The following is a 23243-nucleotide window of genomic DNA, read 5'->3' on the forward strand; positions in this document are numbered from 1 at the left end:
TCAAACTGTAGAGCTGTGCAGTATTTACTAACTCAGAATTATTCCAATTAGAATAGTAGCAGTTCTCTGAACTTTACCCACTTTCATGGTCTCATACAATAGTGCATCCATTTATACAATCCTGTGTTCTGCATAGACATTTAAACATACTGTAGTGTGTTCGTGGCATTTCAACTGATACAACTGTTGATGTGAGTGGTAGATCTTAATTTAAAGGAGCTCTTCTTGGACAGTTCATTGGAGTAAAAATTATCAGTCTCTTTTCAATCTTTTTGTAAAATAATTGGACCTTTATTAAAGTACAGTGAAATTGTTTTTAATGTTTTTATGTTTCACAGTGAAGCACTCATCCAACTGCTGTCACATGTCTGCCAGATTTGAATTTTGTTCTAGGACATAAAGATCCTTCACAACTGTGACTGCTAGGGTGGTGAAGATCCATGATCTTCATGTTTTTTAACTACAGTATCCATACAGTAGTAAAGTATTGTTCCTGTTGGTGAAAATGTGTATTACTGGACCATTTTTAAGCAGCTGAATAAGGGGCCAATCTCCATTCTTTAGGTGGTCTTTAAGGTCACTGAAAAAGGGATCTTTAAACATGAACAATTTATAATCACCGTGAATCTAAAGACACAGTGACAACCAGTATGTTTACAGAAAGCAGTTAGGAACTTGTGATGTCCATTTAGATTTGGTTAGTAAGTCTAAAACAACTTTGACAGTGGATGAAAGTCCAAATTTTTTAAAAACTTGGAACAACATTGAATTCAGTTAGCCCAAAGGCTCCAATAATAATTTTGTAGCTTTGGTGCCTCAGGCTATTACTTGGTCTCTTCACAGTGTTTTAACTGACTGGTAGCAGAGTTGTTTTGATGTTTTTAGCAAGTTTAAACCTGTCATGTATTGTGCTCCTCACTGTATTTATTATTTTCAGTTATTTGCAGTTCCCAAATGCAAAATGTAGTAGCTGTCAGCCTTAGTAGAGATTAGAACAGATCAGCAGGTTGTGTAATCAGGGGAGATGAGGTTGAACCACAGCAAATCCCTTAATGATCAGCCAGTCTCATAGTGTGCTCCCACTCCTCGATTTTCTATGCATGGATAACTGTACCTAATGAATCTGAATATTTGATGATACTGTAAGCTTTATTTTCACATTGAAAAAGCATACCATCTGTTTCTGCCAGAAATCTTGGCTTTTGTTTGCAAGCCTTCCTACATCAGCATAGATGTTAGTGTAACATGCTTCAAATTATGTTAGTACAATATATCATGGCTAGAATATTTTTCTCCTGTGTGGATGTTATGCTGCCTCCTGGATTGACTTTAAGCTTATTTTTTTTGTAATTACATATTGCTCTAGTTGTCTGCCATGTTTTTCTCTTTTTCATGTATGGACAATCAACTTGGTAGAAGTTTCCATATCAAGTTAGTAGCGTTTTTGACTTGCCTCATAAGTGTATTGGTCAATATTGGATCTCTTTCAAGGATACCTCCCTCCCAACATGTAACCCATCTTTGAGCAAGTGATGAGTCCGATGAAAATAAGTTTATTTGTATGAAACAAAAACTGTTTAGAAGTTTTCTTCTCATATTTATAGCCTTATTTTGAACTAAAATTAACATCATTTTTTGTGTAAACATGAAGAAATTTGACGATAGTTTTATTTGTTATCCAGTTTCTGTTGGGGTTTGTAGTATTATGTGATTATTATAATTCTCCTAAGAAACACTAACCAGTAACTTTTATTCCAGGCTAGCAAAGGAGTTAGCATACCAGCTACAAAGAAAGTGTTCTCTGAACTGGTTTCTGTGGATGTAAGCGAACAAGCACTTGCTAAGGTGCTAGATGAACAGCTTCAGTTAAAGTAGGTAACCAATAACTGTAAGGTATATTTTCTAAATCTTCATAATTAGTGCAATACTTAATTGCTGTCTTCCAGTTTGAAGTGCCTTAATAAGCCTATAAAGAGCATAATTGTTGAATTGCAAACACTTCATTTCTCAGCAGATCTCATAAGATAGTTTTGTTAGAAATTATTTTAGAAATTTTTGCATGTACTTTCTATACTATTATGTGGTTTGACCAAGATGAGAGATATGTGTAAGAACAGATACTGTAATAAGTTTTAAATTCCTTTTTACTATGACTAGTGAAGGGTTTTTCCGGGTCATCTCACATGACCCATCTATGGTTGAAAGTACCCCTGTGCTTGGGTTTATTGCCAGGATTTTATGACTCATTCATTGATATCTGATGCATAGATAATTATAGTATATATCTGCCGTATTTTTCAAGGGAAAGGTCTGTCCAGTCCTCTGGAGTGACCTTTAATTTAAACCTCTCCAAGAGGGTACATCAAGAAAGGTGCCTTTTTCAACACGATTACTGTACAGTATTTTTATTTTGAACCTTCAGAAATAGGGTAATGTACAGAGTGCAAGTTCTCAGAAAGTACTGTACTGTACTTCTCTTTTTTTGAGAATCATTGAATTCAGTTAACATTGCTTAAGATCCAAATTTTCTTGTTTTTACCTATAAAACCTTTGCTTCTGTGCATAGTGAGACAGGGCTACATGCATATAGGCTAAATTGGAGCTACTGGAAAGGTGTATACATAATTAGCAGGACCCGTGAATGATGGGAGAATCCGGGAGGAAGGCTGTAAATGACTTGGATCAGGTGAAAATTAAGGTAGATAGTGCACTTGAGAGAAGAGAGAGAAAGGAACTAATCAGACATCTGACCTGCAAAGGAGGGAACGTTTGTAAATATGTGAATTACTCCATATTGCGGGTGATAACTATCTTCCTCAGACTTTGACCTGCTGAAGCAGTTATGAATGTGTAGTATCCAATGACCAGTGTTCAAGCAATGTAATCAGTAGTAGAGAGAGGTAACACCTCAAGTGATAATGTATCTTACATTTACATCAGTTGCTAGATTACTGTATTTTGATGTCGTAAAGTTAGTGTTTGATGGAGAATCAAGAGTTCGAGCCATTAATTTACTTGTGTTTTTTACATAGAAATTTTGAATTTTCATTTTGATAAGCACAAGTAATTATATTTATATAATATATGTAGCAGGTGAACCAGAAATTTTGAATTTTCATTTTGATATACACAAATAATTATGCTTACATAATATATGTAGCAGGTGAACCATATTTTTATGACGGAATAGACTACTCACTACAGCATAGTAGTTGTTGTTTACCCACGACTGATTTGTTTTACATTTGTTGTAAGAGAATACGTGAATTTGAATTTGCAGTTCATTTCCTGGACACATACACTCATTTTGGTAGGTAGTCCCGTTTAACCAAATAAATACACTCATTTTGGTAGGTAGTCCCACTTAACCAAATAACAGATTATCTTTTAATCCAATCCCATTCGTGGTATCGTTGATAATAATAGCACTTGTGACACTAGTATTTGTATGCTTTGAAATATTGATAATGTAGTATTTTAAATATGGATACCTCAAGATGTTGAGAAGGAAATGCAATTTTTTGCAGTTGATGTCACATGTGCAAGTTATATGCTGTTTCAATTATTATTAATGTTGAAATGTACATATAAGCTAGAGTAACTGAACTTTTGACGTTTATTATCAGGGCTGCTGCTGTGCATCCTCCTCTACAAGCTCAAGATCCAGAGCCTCAGATGAGTGATTACTTTAACCCAGAGGATTATGTAACAAGAGCAAGGGTTACAAGCGCCAGACGGTACCGTCCATTTAGTAGTGTTAAGCCTCAAACAGTCCAAAGAGAAGACTACCTCAAGCTATGTGATTATTTTCTGAGTTCCTCTTTCAGATGATTATTACAGATTTTATTCACAATGGTTTTTTGTTTTATTACAGGCAGTGAATATAGTGTTAAGGTTACATGTATGGTACATTTATTTATTTTGGTTAAAGATGTCCAGCAATTTCATGTATTTAAGATGTTTATAAACAAAAACAAAGCCTTATTTTATATGTATTTGAATGTTTGAAAATACACTGACTTGACACTTAAAAAATTAAATTGCTTTTCAGTAGTATGGTAACATGATCTTACATTAGTGTGTTAGGTGTCTTACGAGTGGTGGGGGCCAGGTTAGGATTCCCATGTATCAGACTCATGACAGATGAATAATAGCTTTTAAATATGGCTGAATTACAGGCTTTCAACTGGTCTCAATTTTTTTTTCATTACAGCCTTTCAACTGGTCTCAATCATTTCTCATTACAGCCTTTTGACTGGTCTCAATTATTTCTCAGTCTCTTGGTGTAAAAGGTAGTTCTAACACTATGCCCTAGGCTGCACAGGTTCTTTGAAGTCTCCTTTTGGCCTCAAGGTGCAATACTTTATCCCTTGATTCAAATCTGTTCCATGCAAATACAAACAGCTAACCAGATTGAATGAGTAATAAGTTCCTTTGGAGTTGTCAGAGGATTGCACTTATGAATGCATAATTTTTTGTTGTAATTGATTCACATTCTTTCTCCAAGGATTCCAGGCAGTTGCAAAGTTTTTAGGGTATAACTCTCTTTATTTGTAACTATGTATTTAATGATTTTCAAAGGTGAAGAGTTTTTGTTTTTTGCTCTATTGTAATTTTTATTTGGCCATAGCCCCTAAGTAGTTGTAAGACAGTGTTTTGGGGGTTATGCTACCTTTGGGTAGTGACAGTGGTGCATATCCAAGCAAATGATTGTAGTTGTGCCAAGCAACCTGAGTCACAACTCTATATCTTAACATTTTGTTTTTTCATGAGGATATTTTGTTCTTTGTATTATATATTAACTACATTCTCTGCAATGTTGCTGCTTATGTGATTTTTGTTTTGTACTTTGATTGGGTAGTACAGTACTCTTCATTTGCTGCAGTATATACCAGAGGCATTACATTGTTGTAAGTGTCAGGCATATATTTAATTGGAGAAGTGTTGATAGTTGTGTCAGTAGTTAACTACCATCATAACTATCGGCACTGTAAACAAAACAACTGTAATAACGGTAAAAACTGTAGGTAATTCAAGTGAATCATTAGCGACACAACTATCGATACTGTAAGCAAAACAACTGTAATTACCATAATTAGACATTAAGATGAGTGAGCTCTCACTTTGTTACTAGCTTTATCCAGAGTACCATTATTATAAGGCAATAATATTAGACAATTTTGTTATTATACAGTGCCCTTTTAACATTGATAGATAATGTGAAGTTACCGAAAGAGTAAATCGGGGTAGTCTAACTTTCTTGTTTACAAAACATAACTATGTTGGTAGTTCCCAGTCGTGCTTGACTTACGAGCCTTGTTGTTTACACTATTTCCTTGGTAGTATTTTACACTCAAACTAAAGGGTTTTGTGATATTGATGGTTCCCCAGTTATCCTTAATATTGGGGTTCTTTCCAATTTTAAAGAAATACATTCATGCGGATCTGCTTCCAACAGGTATTACTCCTCCGAAGGTGACGTCACAACCATAGCCGTTGACATTTATCGTGATGCTTACCGTATGTTTTTCCTAAAGGAATACAAAAGTATTTTTTCATAATGATGAGCTTTGCCAATCATTTTAAAATCTTGAAGATATTAATTTTACACATTTTTGGTACAGTAATTCCAAAAATTATTGATTTCATTTGTGTGTACCACCTAACTTACATCAGTTGATAGTGTTAATTTAATAAATTGGGGGTCATCTTATATGGCGAACCTCTAAACCTATATTTTTACGTGAAAAATGGAGGGTCGGCTTATACGCCTAGTTGCCTTATACGCTGAGTCACATACACTGGCATATATGGTATACCCTGATCTTTATGCATTAGCCACTTTATGTACAATATATATGTTTATATATAATTTTTTTTTGCTGCAAAAATGATTTCTTTGTAGAAACACATCCACACAAAGATATTTTAGTATGTTATTAGCTGACAACATATTTCAAAGATTTGTTCTGTCAGTTCAAATATCAGGGATAATAAATCTAATTTTTTTATTATAATAAAAACTAATAATTTTATTATAAAACCTACATATCATATGACATCCTTTTGGAAGGTTACGGGAAGGTCGAAAGAGCAGTAATGGAAAATTCAATTCGATTTCACATCATACTCTGTATGCTTGAAAATCCATGCTGTCAAAAGTCTCATATTTTATAATATACCATTTCTTTCTGCTTCTGTGGGACTTTCCTCAAATTGGCATGTTGCCTCTTCCATATTTCCCCCTTCTCTAACTAATTGCATCGTCTTATCATGTCCCCAGATCATCTTAATCTGTATTCCAGCTTCAGATAACCACATGCTCAGTTGCTGCTGTGTGCTGTATGATCTTCCCAATGTATTTCTGTCATGGCTGTATGCATTGTCCATTGTGGTGAGACAGAGGTCTTACAATTGCTTCTTAAATACCTTCACTCCCTCTGTTTACCACTGTGGTTTCCCATTTGCTGTTTTAACAGATCTTGTGCTGCTTAGACTAAAGTAATTCCTTGATGACCTCCCTCATTAAAGCACAATTTGAATACGTTTAACTATCTGCTTGCAGAATTTCATAATAACGTCTTGTCGTATGGCAGCAGAATTATAATCAAATGTCATAGTAAATTTTCCTCGGAAAGTATGACAGATAATAGACATAGGAACTGTATTTAGCATGTGGTTAGATGTCGACCTTAGGATGTGGGTAATCCTGACTTCTTCACCCCCTTCAGTTGCAAGGGGAGTTACATCTCCCATGTTGGAGATGATAAAGTCACCAAGAAATGGTTTGGTATCATCCAGTAGTTCTGCAGCTGACATTTCACCACTGAGGAGAGTTATAAAGGCATGAGAAAAGACAGGTTTCTTTTCCCTTAGGTCCTTTGAAATGCGTTCATGTAAAGAACGTGCATATTCCCAGTAATTACTACCAAGGTTTCCAGGAACCTCTGACCTTACAAGTAAAGGGTATCCTGTATGTACACCAAGTACATGAGGAATCTTTTTCTCCCAGTAGCGTCGTAAGTTGACCAAATGGAAATTCTGTATTATATAGGAATTATGAACTATATCATTTTCCTGAAGAAGATCAACTAGTGCAACATTTGCCGCTGCAGAAAATCCAGAGTTGATGGTAACTTTTTCCTCACGACACTTCTTAAAAAATTTTGCTGTTATATCTTGATCAACTATGTATTCTAAACTGTGAGTCATTCTTTTTTCATTCGGTTTTGGAAACCCAGTGACCATGTAGGGTGAATGGCTTTCAACAACCTCAAATTCCCGAGAAATTTTGTCAAGTAATTCTGGGTCATTTTGTAGAATGGCTCTCTTTTCGCCAACATCTATTGCAATGTATTCATTTCCTTTTAACACACCCAGAGGTTCATCCTTGTCAATTGCTCTTTCACAAATGACGTCGTTCAGGAGCGAGACAAAGTACCTCATAATGTACATGTTAGTTGTACCATCGCCTATGCTGTGATGTAACCCAAATAACATGTAGGAACTGTGGAAAGAGGCTGGTTCTGGGTCATCTGTGTCTAATGCTGGATCTGGGGAATCAATAAGCAATCGAACACAAAACAGGGGTCCAGTTTCTGAGTTGTAACGATATGCTTGGAGACATTCTCGTACTTCTCTTACTCCTTTGCCATGAAGAACCTGAAAAGGGAAAAGGTATTTGATTTTCACAAAATAAAGTATATTGTATCATGGAGTCAAGAGAATTACCCACTAAGTGTATGTTTCTCACTGAAATATTCACAAAATTTTTACAGGGTCCTGTTTAAAAATTAACCAAAATTGAGAGTTGGTAATTTTTAAGGTATATAGCTATACTGCATTACTCTGGGATATTCTTATTAAAAAGAAGTTTTGCATTATTACAGCTGTATGCTTTATGGAAGATTATGTAGTCTTACATAAATTCACAAATGATGGACTAATAGATATTTGCAGTTTGTCAAGATGAGTTACAGGTATTGCAAATATAGTATACTGTAATTTAAGATTTGCTCCATAATGCATAACAGTTTCTTGACTTCAGAAATAACTGGCTTGTTTTAGGGTATTTCAGTGAGGGTTTTACAAAACACTTATTCCATTTTGTTATAGCAAATGTGTTTAAGTGTGGTCCCAAACTAGGAACTCTTATGCATCCACAGTTTGCTTTAAAATTTTTGCATGCCATACAATCAGTTTTTTGGCACAGTGTCAAGAACTTTGGTTATCTGCGACCATTCACTGGGAGATGAATACAGAAACAGTGAAATATATGTGTACTTTGGTCATAAAGTGAGCCAGAAATATGCTTTTAGTTGTCTTATGGAAAGCACCCTTCCAGTGTTCATGAAATATACTGTAGCAAGAATATCTTCATGAATTTTGGGCTTCATAGTGACCACCAATTGACACTGCACAAGCAATTTTTTTATTTCTACCGGGTAAGAGCATTAGTTCTATAACTAATCCTCCTTCTCTGGGTAAGCTCAAGGCTGACCCTTTTTCCTAGCCTAAATAGGAATTGCAAATTCTTAAGCCATAGGGTTGTTTGACAGAGCTCCAGTACTAGGCAAACTTTCTTAAATGTTCTTGGCAAAGGAGTATATTCCCAGAAGCTCTCAACGTCTCTCTTGTATATTCTGAAGTTTATGGTCGTCACCATACGGCATACAGAATCTCGGATGAACTTCCCTTAATACTTGGAAGCTTTCTCTGTTAGAATTATGATCTACTAAGGGCTAAGTGCTATTCCTACAGGGTACTCTTGTTTCATAATGCTCATCGAATTACTTGCCCTGGCATAGCTTCTCAAGATTCTTGAATATATAACTTATTCCTATATACATGGTACTTCTGTAGTAGTTCCTCATCATAAAGATCTTTGTGATCAAAATTTTTGGAAATAGATGAATATTTTAATGTTTCTTGATTTCTTCCTGTACCACTTCCCAAACTGTATTTTTTACACTGTCTCCAGTAATTTTACTCTAATTTTTACACCAGCACACCACCATTCCACACCAATCTCCTTCATAATGTTTTGTTCTTCAGTTGGAAGCTCTATCCTCACTTCTATGCGTCCTTTTCTTTAATTGCCATGTGTCATTCCTTTTTTCAATTGCTCTCTTTGAATCTTCATAACATCTCTCTCCTCATCCTTAGATTTCACATCACTCTTTATACACTGCATTTTGTATGGTTTCCTTCAGAGGTTTCCACTTTCCTCTTTTTCATTGTTTGTTGACATTTTCTTCATAATCCATCTTTTTTCCATTTTTAGTCTCCATTTTTTGTTCCCTCTCTCTTTATCTTCGTTCTGTCCCTTGTTATCAGCTGGCTTGTAGCAATCTGTTGTGACAGGTATGCCTCACACAGTATAATAGTGCAACCTACTAGTTGATTTTGTCCATATTTCTCATCACAAAAAAATCTGTTTGATCTTTATTACTCATTTATTATCAACTCTCTATGGCTTCTTAAAATTTCATTCAGCATCTAGAAGAATTCCAAATTTGCTTCTCTTTTAGGGTTGCTCTCTTTCTCTGATGCCATATCCTCCATCAAATTCTCAAAACCAACTCCTTACAGATGCCACCATCAGGATTTCTTCCTGCTTTACTGCTAAGGGTTAGATATAAAAGTATGAGCAAACTCCCATACAATGCTCAGCTTAGTTACTGCTCTACTAAGGAGGCTTTAAAGCATAGTTACGTTAATGAGAGGTATTGCAAATTTACTCAGCACAAAATTTTGATAGAAATAAACAGTATAATAAATGTATTTGAGACATACAAAATATTGCCTGCCTAATTTATGCAAACTGAAATTGGAATTCTGTTTATTCATGAACTCTATGACTGCTATATTTCTGAAGAAAAAAGAAACCATTTCAATTTTTACCTAGTGGCAGCAAACTATGTACTGTGCTTAATGCATGCTAGATAGCTAGTTACAAGTGTAACTTCCCAAAGCCCAAGTGTTCAGACTTCTAGAGAGTGGTGAAAGATAACTATTCTGTATTAATGTTGCAACTGAAAAATTTTAGTGATGTATAACTTTTATAGAAATTCAGTTTTATGGTACAGTGTGTCAGCTTACACAAGTATGCATTTTATATTTTGGGATCAACACTGATGAGAAGCTTACGATAAGATTTTGTCAAATTTTAGAGGAATAGCTGACAGTACTTTAAAATTTCTTTGGATAAAGTCCAATGACAGAAAGTGACTAAGAATACAGAAGTATAGACTAGATTAAAAGGCTAAACCACGAAACCTTGTTGACACAGGTATGTTTACTAGATTCAGAACTTGAGGTGAAAAGTGCATGAAATGGCTGGCAGAGGATGGGCTAATTACTTCATGTATTCATTAAATTTCGAGTTTTGCAGAAAATGTTTCCCATGGTATGCCTTCCAGTCTTTCTGTTACAGTGAGTTAATTCATGCCACGCATCTTATTACACTTACGTCACTACTCATAAAAGTATGTGAGGTAAAAGTCGTGAAAGAAATTTAAAAGAACAATGCTCAACTCCATGCTTCAAGTTCACATTAGGCTAGTTTGTTACAAACCTTAAAGTCAATTTCAGGATTAGTTGATCTCCGGAGCCATCTTTTTCCATCTTTCATTCCAAAACAAAACTGGAGACTTGGGCATTTCCTGAAAAATTTTACACAGATTTGTTTAAATGTATCATGAATATGTACTTACAATCAGTAAGAAATAATTTTTAAAAATCTCAATTAAAATTGTAATACATAATTGTTTTTTTTTCAGTACATATCTTTTTCCATGTCAAATATGAGGAGATTTAGAAAATCTCAAAAATTAATTAATATTTTTGCATTATGGATCATGCTTCTTAGGGACCATCTAGTCAAGTGATCAACTGATGTATGCCTGTTTAAATTGCTTGCTGCATTCCCTACTCAGCTATAATTTCAGTTGAAATATTTCACCACAAGTATATCCATGCCAATAATTGTCCATTTCTTGTTTTATGTGCATATAGGTATACATGACTGTAATCTAGGATACATGGTCTTTACTTTCCCATTAATGCCTACATGTTCCCATTAATGCCTAATTAAAAGTCTTGGGAATGTCCCACCTTCAGGTAAATGAAAACTGGGCTAGAAAAGAATTAATGAGGCATATTGAATGTCAGGTAACTTGATAAACATTTTATCAGTTGTATATGTTTCATGTTGCATTCATAAATATGTTTGTAACTGACGCCAGTATTCGCAAGGGCTAGTTTCCCAAGTTATATAGAGTTGGAATTTGCCAATAAGTTGGCCTACTCATTACACATATTAAATGACTTCATCAAAGTTCAGTAGTCTTCATTAATATAAAAATGATACAGAAAGTTAAAGGGAGTACAGTAATGTACTGCAAAACAGCCTCCTGGTTGCTACCGTATGCAGATGACCTGGGGTAACAGTGGGTGAGGTGTTAAAAATGTTTAACTGGTGAGAGAGTTGAATGGAGAAGAAGACTGAAGACTCAGTTCAAACTTATGATGCCTGGAATGAAAGCGAAGTTCAGAAAAGTAAATGGATGTGAAGGTGCTGTGGGAAAGGCGTAACGATTATGCAATACTGTATCACATGTAACAGAGGGTGTCACAGTAGCAAGAGATTTTTGATCCCTGTTATTTATTAATTAGGCTGATGGAGAAGAAGGGGTTGGGTGGAGCAAGATCATGTTATGGAGATGCAAACCTTGGAGGAGCTACATTATATGTTACCTTGGTGTCATACTGCACTAAGAGAGAGTAGAAAGAAGTAATCAAAAGTGTACAAGGAATTTATAAGGTCTGTATCTTGATATCCCGTAGATGCATGGCATTTATTATAGGAAAAGGAGGAGGATTGGGTGATGTATGATAAGACTCAGTTTATGACTAGTGCATTTGGAATATTTTTCAAATTAATGTGGAAGTTGCTATGAATGAGGTACCAAGAGGCTGAAATGGCTTTGGTATGTGGAGAGAGGATCAGAGGAATAGTCAGAGATGATTATGAAAAAGCCTATCTAAAACTGGAAAGTCTGGTGCATGTATCAGAGTTTGTACTTTTATCATTTTCTTTAATGCAGAGGCTGATGGGAGAGCAACCAGATGCCCTTATCTAACTAGGACCAGATATAAGGAAGGAAAGAATTTTAAAAAGTGAGGACTGAACTTTGCAGTAAACTACAGACCTCTTATTAAAAGTTAAAAGTTATAAAAATGAGGTAAAAGAAGCAATGTGGATTGTAAAGGTGTATAGTTAATGGAAAGAGACAGTCACCAAACTGATTGGCCTAAAGATTATTGATTTTCACATGGTAAATGTGAGGAGTGGTGGCCAGCTGGAATTATAATGCATGAGATACCCTCCTTATGTCATGAGAAGTGGCCAAAATGTACATGTAGAAAAAGACAGCTTTCTATTCTGAAGCAGTAGTAGGGGGAGGGTCATTAATTGAAATACCAAGAACTGAATCCTGTTAACAAGGAGGCATAAAAAGAAATACACTAAATATGAAGACGTAATAAAAGGAAATACACTAAATATGAAGACGTAATAAAAGATGTTATTTCAGTAACTGACGATAAAAAGAATTTGCCACATTAGAACACACTCATCCTTTTCTTAAGTAAAACTCCCAAAATGTTGATGGAAGAGACAGCTTATATTACCCTTTCTTTAAGGAGAAAAAATAAATTAGGATAAAGATAGTAGGTAAACACTTTCTAAAGACACTGACTTGATCGAGTAATGGGATCTTCATTTTGACGTGCTCTTAAAATTGGAGGTAGCAGTCTATGAGAAAGCATATGATAAGTGCAAATACCATAGGATGGCTAACAAATTATAAAGAAGAAATATGGGGAAATGATAGTCCTATTTATGCTTTGGCATGATCAGAAGACAATGCCGGACTCAAGAAGGTAAATTGTTACAGAGGAAATATATAGATGAGATAACTGTTCACTGAGGATACCTGTAAAGTTTAGGAAAGAAACAGATGACAGAAAGAGGTTAGAAACGAGTTTACAAATGGGTGTAAAGCCACAATCAGAAAGCTTATGTAATGGCTTCTTATGGTTGACTGCCGAGAATGACAGCTGAAGATTTGCAGAATTCCCACAAGGAATACAGGAAATGGGCTTGGTTTGTAGAAACCACATTTGCTACTGTTTATATCTTTACTGAGAAAGGTAAAGATTTTTTACTGTATCAGTGGACTATGATTAGTTAAATTAGATGTCCTCTTAGTAAGGAAAATCTTTTATTTTTACACAAAAGGTGTACAGCAACCCCTAGCAGACTTAGAAAAGATGCAAATAATTATAGAGCTGTCTGTGGAAAAGCATATGACATTTGTGTGCCAATACTATAGGATAGCCAAGAAGTGAAAAAGAAATAGGAAATTATGATCCTATTAATGCACTGGCAAGATTAGAAGATAATGCATGACTCTCGAAAAGGTAAAGTGTTAAAGAAGAAACAGATGATGTTAAAGGAGATACAGGTGAGAGAATAGTCCCCTGATAATAACAGTAAAATTGAGGAAGGGAGCAGATGACACAAGACATTAGAAATGAGTTTGCAGAAGGAGGGAAAGTCATGAGCAGAAAGTTCATCTAATGGAGTCTTATGGTGGACTGCCAAGAGAGACAGCTGATGATTCACATAATTCCCACAAGGATGACCAAACAATACTGGAAATGGGCTTGGTTTGTAGAAGCCACATTGGCATTGGCATTAAAAATAGAGAAGTTAAGACATTTGTTATTAAAGTGTAGAATCGTTGCCCTAGCAATTGTAGAAATTATAATAGAGCAGCACAGCTGTTAGGAGGGTTTGGGGGGGAGGCCAGTTATTCCCGAAATAAGACCCATAGAGAGTGGTTTCTTTTTTTTTTATTAAAATAACAAGCTTTAGATCTACCAATAACTGTAAGAAACCAGGGTCTACAAATATTGGTTATACCTTTTCTGGGAAAGGAAATTATTTTTTTTTATCAGTAGGCTATCATTAGTAACTTAGATTTTCCTAGTTAGTAAAATCTTTCATTTTTGAACTAAAGGAGTACAGCAATCACCTAGCAGACTTGAAAATGATGCAAATAATTATAGTGCAGGAGGCTGGCTAGGACTGACTGATGTTCTCAGTTTCTTGGCCTGCTTGTTGTAGAGCAGTTAAGGTCAAACACTACTTGGAAGGAAAGGCTTTAAGAATAGGGGGATTCATATGCCTCAGTGTCTTAGGCATAGCCACACTGGTATAAGGTACTGCAGGCTCAATGATATCAGTACTAGAATATCAATTCCCTAACTGACAATCAAAGAGAAAAATTTGTATGAAAGCCTGCCAAATAGTCTCTAAGTACTCCAGATAATAATTTCAGTATTGTTACAGCAATGATAAAACTAAGAAATTTGGTGGCAGTCATTCAAAAGATATGAAATGAAGAAACGATTAAGAATATCAGGCACACGGTCATTTCAGTCAAGAGTACGTGTTGGGTGTGTAATAATTTTTAACATTAGTTATATGCTGACATCAACACAGATGACAACACGCAACGTAATCACTTACCTGCACAGATACCAGAGAGCAAGTCTGACTTGGTCCTCCTTGAGAGGGGATTTGCTCTTTAGGTTGAGTCGGTAACATATCAAGAAATGACCAAGGAGGTGATTCTCCTCATAGAAATTCTCTCCTTCATTGGCTTCCCGTATCCAGCGACCATCAAAGAAATTATCACTTGTTAAAAAAAAAAAAAAAAGACATTTTAAGCAACTACCAAAAATAAATAGTTCATTAATATAACTACAGAATTTAGACATTACAGCACATGTTATAATCTTCAACTAATGTTGGTTGTGGCCTTGACTTACAATAAAAAGTTAACCATAGTACTCTTAGCAGAAATGATCTAGTAACAACCCAGATGAAATGCTACTTGACCCCAAACAAGTGCATAATGATAATGAACATTACCTATTTCCATCAGCTGACATCATGTTGTGCTAGATATAGACGGTCCTGTGGATATGAAAATGTTTATAAATTTTTCCTCTAAATTTCCATGAAAGACCATTTAAAAGCAAAGAGCATTCATGTAGATTCTCACAAATTTTCTTCATTAATTTACACTTATTACCTAATCTTAGTGTACTACATTTTCAGTATATCTTTCACTTACCTAATGAAAGCAAGACTTGATCAAGTGGTAACATGAACTGTACTGAACAGAATAACAGCACACATATGCTTGGTAATCTCTTCTTGCCTTATCATACAAGTATCACAAACATAAACAGACCTTTGATACAGCGAAGGCCACCAATGCCTTCAAGTGGTGGTAAGGTAAATGAACATAAATAGATATATTACACAAATAAGAATCACGCAAGAAATTTTTCTTACATCAAATACTGTATAAATAAAATGAAAATGAATAGCTTATCAACTACCTGCTGGTATAGAATATTCCTCATTGGTAGGAATGGCATCAGGTTAAGACAGCTGATGATTCAGTCACACACTGTAGGCATTACTAAGGGGTGTTTACAGAATCCCTCCGTCACTTAGCTGCACCCACATTCTAGCCTTTTACTTGACTACCTTTCTTACATCTTGCTGTCCAACCTTTCTAATTATTACTTCTTAGTGCAACCATGGAATTTTTTCAAGTTTCACCTTTAGATGCTTTTACTTCACATATATTTTCATAATCACTCTTGTTGTCCAACCACTGCAAGTTCCTCTTTTCACAAATCTTTGCATTGTGTATACTCCTCATATACTCCTTCCAGCTCTGAGTCTGTAACCCTGGCCTTTATTTCGCTCATTTTCTCATTACATGCTCTTCACTTCCTTCTTATCAAACTTATTTACCTTAACTTGCAGGTACAGCAAAATTTTAACCGATTCTGCTTAAACTTCTGTTTTAACTTTTGCTTCAGATAATGAACAGACTTGCCTCTAGCTTCTCCTCTCCTCACCATAACAGGCATCAGCTCTGTACTGACACATAAGTTGTCAAACTATATTTTCTTAACATTTTCATTTTCCTTAGTATGCTTGTGAATATTCTTATTTTGATAATGTGCAGTTCCAGCAATCAAGAGCCTTCTAAACACTCCACCTACCATTGCATTTAAATTACCTAGAACAACTACCTTTTCATATTGTCCAACACAGATTCATGCTCTCCCAAAATTTCCTTTCACTGCCCCAGTGTTATTCCTCCCACTCTCAACTTCAGCTATAATAGGACATTTGTACTCATTCAAACATCCATTTTGTGTTCCTCATAATACAAGTGCCACTCATTCCCTTGTTCTATGTCTGTTATCTAATCTAGACAATCACACTTTGATCTGTCTCTTGACACACACACACTGTCTGTTGTCTCACCAAGTTCCATAATATCCAGCCTTCTTTCTGTAAATAAATTATCTACTTTACGTTTGTTTTCCACAGCACTGTTATGGCTCAAAGTCTTACTGTTTTAGTTTTCTCCATTTTTTTGCAATAACAGCTGGAGTAGAGGGCAGTAGATGCCCTATCCCAAAACCTTTTGTGATTTTGTTACCAAAAAATACATTTCCTCCAACCAAGGGATCCACAACTATTCCGTAGGCGCACCTCAACCTCGGGAAACATTATATTTTTATCCCAATCCATGGTACTTCCCAGGGCAGCAACATTTTTGGTTGTAAAACTTACTGATATCTTTATGAGACTGCAGTATACTGAAAGGTAATGTGGCCATAATACTGAATGAATTGCAGGATATTAAAGTCTGAAAAAATTGTAATTAATTTCGAATTAAATCAAGGCTCCAGTATTATCGTTGTTCCTAAAAATGTCGATCAGTGTTGTGCTACTGGACCACATTAATTAATCAGCAGTGAATATGGAAATGAGCATTTTTATGTAAACTGTTTTAAGAACAAGATGCGGGTGACAGTAAAAAAGCATGATTAAATGATACGGAAATGCGACTAGACAAAAGACCATTTTCACGCGTAATTTTCGGCAGTGAGCATGGCATCTCGGTATTGTTCTTTACAGCAATTTTGAGAGCAATAAACAAATTTCACATCAGAATTTAGGGCTATGCTCTATTCTGAAAACTTCCGACACGCCCACTGATCATCTATGAGAAAATAGCTATAACTACCGTATATACTGTACTCGTGTTGTAGCCCGCGATCTCGCATATCTTGCGCATGGGCGACCTCAGCACATTTTCCCCGGGGGGGGGGTGTTAAATCTTAATACATACATGGATAGGTCCGGTATCAAGCAGACAAACACTTTTGACCCTTTGAACTAGCAGGTTAATTCCAAAAACAGTAACAGCGCCTGCATTTCTTTAATGAATAAAGCAGTTATATATATATATATATATATATATATATATATATATATATATATATATATATATATATAATTTTTCTTATTATATATATTTTTTACAGGATTTATATATATATAATAAATTTTTACAAGGATTTCGTGGGCGGGGTAAGTGTCCCCATTACCCCTACGATATCCCAAAGAACAACGAACTTTTCGAGTGAACTCGTTCAACTCAGTCAAGCCAAACCGCCTTGACGTTTAGTATGTGACGAACTTATTACCCCTCTTAAGATACAACACAACATACTTGCACCTCTGACGATTCTGAATGCTTTATACGTCCCATGTTTACACACGTTTATATTACACAAAGCACTTGGGGGGAAAATTATAATTATTTAGAGAACAAATAAATACCTTTTGAATAAGTTCGAAAGTACCCGAGATGTTACCGTCACACCATTCCCTCTATTGACTGAGTGATGACTTTAGCGTGGCGAAGTTTACTTGTCTTGCCTGATGTATAATAATTTCGAGTGTGGCAACTTCATTCAGTTGAAGACTCTTGTTAATCTTTGTGGTGATCATGATTATCCTACTTATATCATCTATTTGCAACGCTGATGGTTACCTGTGAATTAATTATCATTGTAATGTTGTACGTTGACAGAAAGTTAGTAAATTGTTTCCTTCTACCTCCTCCTACATCTTCGTAGTGAACACCACATTCTTTGGAAGCTTGAATTTCAAGTCAATGGCCCCTTTGATGGACTTGCTCCATATGAGTAGGGTTCATCTTCTGAATAATAATAATAATAATAATAATAATAATAATAATAATAATAATAATAACTAGTACAGGCTGTGGCGTTGGCATAAGAAACAAATGTAAGTGTTACGCTCTCACTTGCTATGAGAGAAAGTGATGCAGGGTCGGCTGGTTTAGGCCTATAAAAAAAACCCCTATCGGCTCCTTCATGGCGATTTAGGCGTTGTCCCCTACGTTGCCAAATGTACTTCTCTCGAGTTTTTAAAGGCCTACCCTTCCCATTTACCCCTTTTAATCCGTGCTTCTGTCAAAGAGGTTTAACCTCCTTGGCGTTTGTTAATGTCTCCTGGGAGCAGTATACTTCTGGGTGTTCCCTATTGCCTCGACACTCCTTCGGAAATATTTCCATTCTTCCAGGTCTCTGTTTTTCATATAGGCCTAATTGAATCTCTTTTTGGACCTTCCTTGTGATTATCTCACGCTACTGGACTTCCGCACTTTTAATTTACTTGTTTTTGTGTCAATTTACTGTGTATTTATGTGTCTATATATTATATATATATATATATATATATATATATATATATGTATATATATATATATATATATATATATATATATATATATATATATATATATATATATATATATAGAGAGAGAGAGAGAGAGAGAGAGAGAGAGAGCTATTGGCATTTGAAAAGGATTGTGTGTGTAGACAGATAAGAGAGCGCAGCATAAATATACATAGGTTACACAAATAAGATTACCGGCAGCTATTTAATTTATCATCTATTCATAATATGGTCCTTCGTTTCTTTCCAGTTAGAGTATTCATAACATTTTTCTATTCATATATCTTCTTTTCCTTACAGACTTAGCTCCAGCTTTGCCATTTACACGGAATATTTCGTTGTTTTTTTTTCTTTGTTTTTGTATCAGTTTTTATCGTTATAACATACAAGATACCTTTGCATGAATGCCCATACCCGATGAAAAATATCTATTGTGTTTTAACGCGTCTTTGATTATATCAAGCGTTGGTACTTCCTTCCTTACATGAGTCTAAAACATTTCTACGTAAAACGCTCTTGTCGATTTTGACATCTGTCACGGTTCTCGGTTGATGCTTCTCCCGTTCCAGGAAAATTGCTGTGCCGCATCTCTCTTCCGTATCTTTGCCTTCTTTGCAAATCCTGCTGATTGTTCTCTCCGGTATCATTGTTGCTTCTGAGGCGCGTTGCAGTGTTTTTCTGATATCCGCAATGGGTCCACGGTTTGTCTTTTCTTTAGAAAAGTACTTAACGACCCTATGAACGATTTCTCGAGCCTGTGGATGAAGATTAATGCGGGAATGAGGACCTCCTTCCATCGTTCCATGTTGTTTGTAAGGCGACAGACTCCTTAATGAGTCAGTGAGTGTTTTGACTGAGCTTCCCTTGTGGAGGCACGGGCTGTTTGACATCTTTATGCCCTGAGGTCAGCTTAACACGTGAGAGAGGAACTGGCAGCGCTGGAAATTTTTTTGTCACGTTTAAGAATAAACGTGTTGTTTTATTGTTGTTAAATGCTAGAAAATTACGAGGGCCTTTAATAATTGGCAAAAATTGATTAGCAACCAATTATATTTGTGTTGTATAACTTATGCTGCCTTCATATACCATACAACGTGAGTGGGAATATTTGATGTGGCAGCGCCGGTCACCTCCCATGCCCTGCCCTTTTCGCCATGAAGGAGCCTTATGCTAGTTCTGGTACTTCTACAAAGGCGACCAGTAAGTGCTAGGTAGGTGATGAAGTGAACACGAGGCCTGAGGTGGGCCTATGAACTCGTCCTACCCAACTGAGGAGAATACACAGTAATGTATTTAGATGCTGATAAAGGTAACCTTTGCCCAAAGGCATAAACTAAGGACAACTTATCTCGATCAATTCTCGAGAAATGACAAACTAAGGACAAGTCTCATATGTATGTTGTGCCTCCATTTATGAAAATGAATTGAATATAGAATTTAGGCCAAAGGCCAAGCACTGGGACCTATGTTGTCATTCAGCGCTGAAACGGAAATTGAGAGTAAAAGGTTTGAAAGGTATAACAGGAGGAAAACCTCGCAGTTGCACTATGAAACAGTTTTTAGATGGTGGAAAGTAAGATGGAAGAAAGAGAATATGAAAGAAGGTACAGTAAAAGAAACAAAAGAGGTTGCAGCTAGGGGCCGAAGGCACGCCGCAAAAAACCTTAAGTAAGGCCTACGGTCGGTGCGCCGTGTGAGGTGCGCTGACAGCTCTACCCTCTTACGGGGACCTTCATTTATGTATATGTCAACAAGCAAAAACACATAAGTTCAATACTGTATATTAATAACAATATTTTACACTGGCATGTTTAATCATTCACATTAGCATATTCAGTTTTTGGTCCGTTATTTCGAAAGAGTAAAGTACCAGTCCATGTTCCCTGTAGTGGATGTACTGGAGGCATTCCTCAACCTACTTCTTTGCAGCGTCCCTTCGGCCCGTAGCTGCAACCCCTTTCATTCCTTTCGTTGTACTTCCGTTGATATTCTCTTTCTTCCAACTTACTTTCCACCATCTAGAAATTGTTTCATAGTGTAACTGCGAGGTTTTCATCTTCATCCTGTTGCACCTTTAAACCCTTTTACTCTCAATTTCCCTTTCAGAGCTGAATAACCTCATAGGTCTAGGCGCCTGGTCTTTAGCCTAAGTTTTATATTCCATTCTTTTCCACCTGTCCATATTCAGGACTGGACAGGAGTGGATTGTAAAATTTAGGCTATTCAGCCTCATCTCATAAACGTTTTAGAATTCAAGAAATAAATCTAAGAAATTACTTTCAACATTAATGAACACCTGTTGGGAAGTAAAACTGATTTTGACAAATGTTAATATGCCTGATTTTTCTGGGCACTGACCCAGGGTTACTTGGTTGGGAAAAGGTTCAGAACCCTTTTTAAATATCTGATGTTTTCTGGGTAGGAGTGAAAAACTTTGAAATAACAATGAGAGCAGATATGACACGACAATATGAATTAGACTTCATGATGAACTGGGTCACGTTGATGCCCTCATCAGCACAGTAAAGTCCCAGGTTTACAATCCCTATACGACTTTCTAAAAATATTTTGTTTTTGTGTAGAGCATCGTCATATATTGTAAGATCGACGAAATTTAATGCCGTTCATAATCTAAATGTGAAAATTCATGTGTTTACCGTATATACTCTCGTATCATGCGACTTTCATAAACAATTTTTAATCATATTTTAGAAGGATGCATCATACTCGAGCTACCAAATATGAGTGAACTGTTGTGTCCGGTTATGCTGTTGCCAGGATCCTGACTGTTACATGGATAGTAACCATTTGCGAAAGTCAGATAGTAGGCTACATTTGTATTTAAAGTAATGTTAACGTTATAAAACTTGTGTTTTACTTGTATATTGTGCATATTATTATCATATATATCCTATTATAAAATATGAACAGTGCGATCATGCGCCCTTCGCATTCTGCTAATGTTAACATTCTCACAGACATCAACTAATTGCATCTCACCGACATCATCTTTGCCATCAGTGTTAAATAAAACGTATTTCGTGAATACATTTTTTTAAGTTATCAAAGCTGGATTATAAAATGCATCACAACTGTATTTAAATGCTGTAGATCTTAAATTACGTCAAGGTGTGATTTCGCCAGTTCCGGACGTTGCTTTCGTCAATTCCAAAAAGTTTTGTAGCCTGCGTGAAGGAGTAATAAAAAAGTAACTTTATTTTTACTTATGGAAGTCACAATTGAGAATTGGCAAATTTTTATCAAGTCAGTAACTGTAACAGAACTCGTAACTCTTAATAAAGATACGATAATTACGGTAACTAACATTCCCAACTGCCGTTTCTTGATTCGGTTGTTTACTTAATGTTTGCTGCTGTTTATGCTAGGATTTATGAAGATTTGCATTTAGTTTACCGAGCATTTGCTTATAGGCCTATTAATTAGTCAAACACTGACTCAGATGTAAACGTGAATTATCACAGTGGCACCGACTGATAATGTGATAGGCATAGTAAACATAGTCTACAACATTCTACCTAAAATGAAACGCGTCTCAGAGCCATGATGTACTGTGTGCAGAAAAATAATACGACGCAAAAAAAAAAAAAAAAATCACAAAAATGGTTAGAATAGGCTAAGAAGGATTCTGCACTGATTGAGAGCTACTCCATGACTAACACTGGACTCTCTCTGGTGTGAAAGAGGCAATGCATCAGGGCGTTTGGAGGCAAAAAAGGCCAGAGACCTTGGCAGGACCCACTTACCGGGCCCTGGTCCTTGGAGACAAGCATGCACTAGATAGCACGTTGAGTACCAAGGCAATTTCTTCTCGTCAAAATGCGTCGATACCGAATTCGACGAGTGACGAAGCTGACGATCTATCACTCATATATATACCTTAATAAAGCCCACAAAAATAACGTAAAGTATATTTCGACCCATATTAATCAGCCAGGGATAGGCCTGATGTGTGTTGGCCTACTTATAGAGGCTTATTCAATTTTTCTTAAGTTTCTTTCATAGGCCTTTTTAAGAGCAATATTACACTGTACTGGCATATTACGGTATGAAGAAAAACACATGCACACACATGAAAGTAGTAGAGGAAAGCCAAAAGATGTTTGCTAGTTTCTTTGAAGATATTCCATCTTTGATACTGGCAAATCTTTCTTGGCTCCCTTCCTTTCTCTCTCTCTCCCCAACTTCTGCTCATTCTCCTATGGCTTGCTTGTGTCCAAGCAGAAACAAATAGGGGCTTTTGCTTGCATCTGCAAGTTCAGGGAGGTGACAGTGCAATTCCTGTTCCATCAAGAACACCAGCTTGGCTTTAGCTAGTCATCATTGGTAATCTGTCACCCTTTGAGAAGCTCATGCCTCTTAGGGACCTCCACCATGGCCACTCTTGTGGCAACTAAAGCAACATTGGTTGGCCTCAAATACCTGTTCCTCTTACCTCGTGCCCTTTGATGAAGAGTGATCGAGGGCCTTGCTTGGTGGATGGACAAAGGAAACCTCCCCCTCGTGT

At 36.1% G+C, this 23243-nt stretch overlaps 2 protein-coding genes across 6 annotated transcripts in view; one reads left to right on the forward strand and one right to left on the reverse strand.

The window, feature by feature from the left end:
* LOC136826744 (protein phosphatase 1 regulatory subunit 35-like) overlaps positions 1-5048 on the forward strand; it is a 63619-nt gene extending 58571 nt beyond the window's left edge. For all 3 annotated transcript variants that reach the window (XM_067084152.1, XM_067084151.1, XM_067084153.1), the window contains exons 3-4: positions 1759-1871; positions 3627-5048. In XM_067084152.1, coding sequence (XP_066940253.1) covers positions 1759-1871; positions 3627-3831 — 318 coding nt within the window. In that variant the 3' untranslated portion in view covers positions 3832-5048. The remainder of the gene's footprint in view (positions 1-1758; positions 1872-3626) is intronic.
* A 935-nt stretch (positions 5049-5983) lies between these two features.
* LOC136826742 (uncharacterized) lies at positions 5984-17896 on the reverse strand. Of its 3 annotated transcripts, none has more exons than XM_067084148.1 (5): positions 17795-17896; positions 15005-15049; positions 14600-14767; positions 10577-10664; positions 5984-7662 (listed from the first exon to the last, which is right to left on the reverse strand). In XM_067084148.1, the coding sequence occupies exons 2-5, from the start codon at positions 15025-15027 to the stop codon at positions 6526-6528; spliced, it is 1416 nt and encodes a 471-aa protein (XP_066940249.1). In that variant the 5' UTR covers positions 15028-15049; positions 17795-17896; the 3' UTR covers positions 5984-6525. The 3 variants fall into 3 exon arrangements, with proteins under 3 accessions (XP_066940249.1, XP_066940251.1, XP_066940250.1); XM_067084150.1 differs by lacking the exon at positions 17795-17896 and adding an exon at positions 15481-15564; XM_067084149.1 differs by lacking the exon at positions 17795-17896 and adding an exon at positions 15210-15361.
* Positions 17897-23243: the final 5347 nt, after the last annotated feature.

This window comes from Macrobrachium rosenbergii, chromosome 41, assembly GCF_040412425.1.
Source record: "Macrobrachium rosenbergii isolate ZJJX-2024 chromosome 41, ASM4041242v1, whole genome shotgun sequence".
NCBI classification, from domain to species: domain Eukaryota; kingdom Metazoa; phylum Arthropoda; class Malacostraca; order Decapoda; family Palaemonidae; genus Macrobrachium; species Macrobrachium rosenbergii.

What these genes read in the sequence shown, in the direction of transcription:
- LOC136826742 (XM_067084148.1), bottom strand. Translation starts at nt 15,027, where the DNA reads ATGATGTCAGCTGATGGAAATAG. An exon ending in ATGTCAGCTGATGGAAATAG is followed by an intron (nt 14,768 to 15,004) that starts GTAATGTTCATT and finishes TTTTTTAACAAG; the next exon opens with TGATAATTTCTTTGATGGTC. An exon ending in ATCCTGAAATTGACTTTAAG is followed by an intron (nt 7,663 to 10,576) that starts GTTTGTAACAAA and finishes TTCCCTTTTCAG; the next exon opens with GTTCTTCATGGCAAAGGAGT.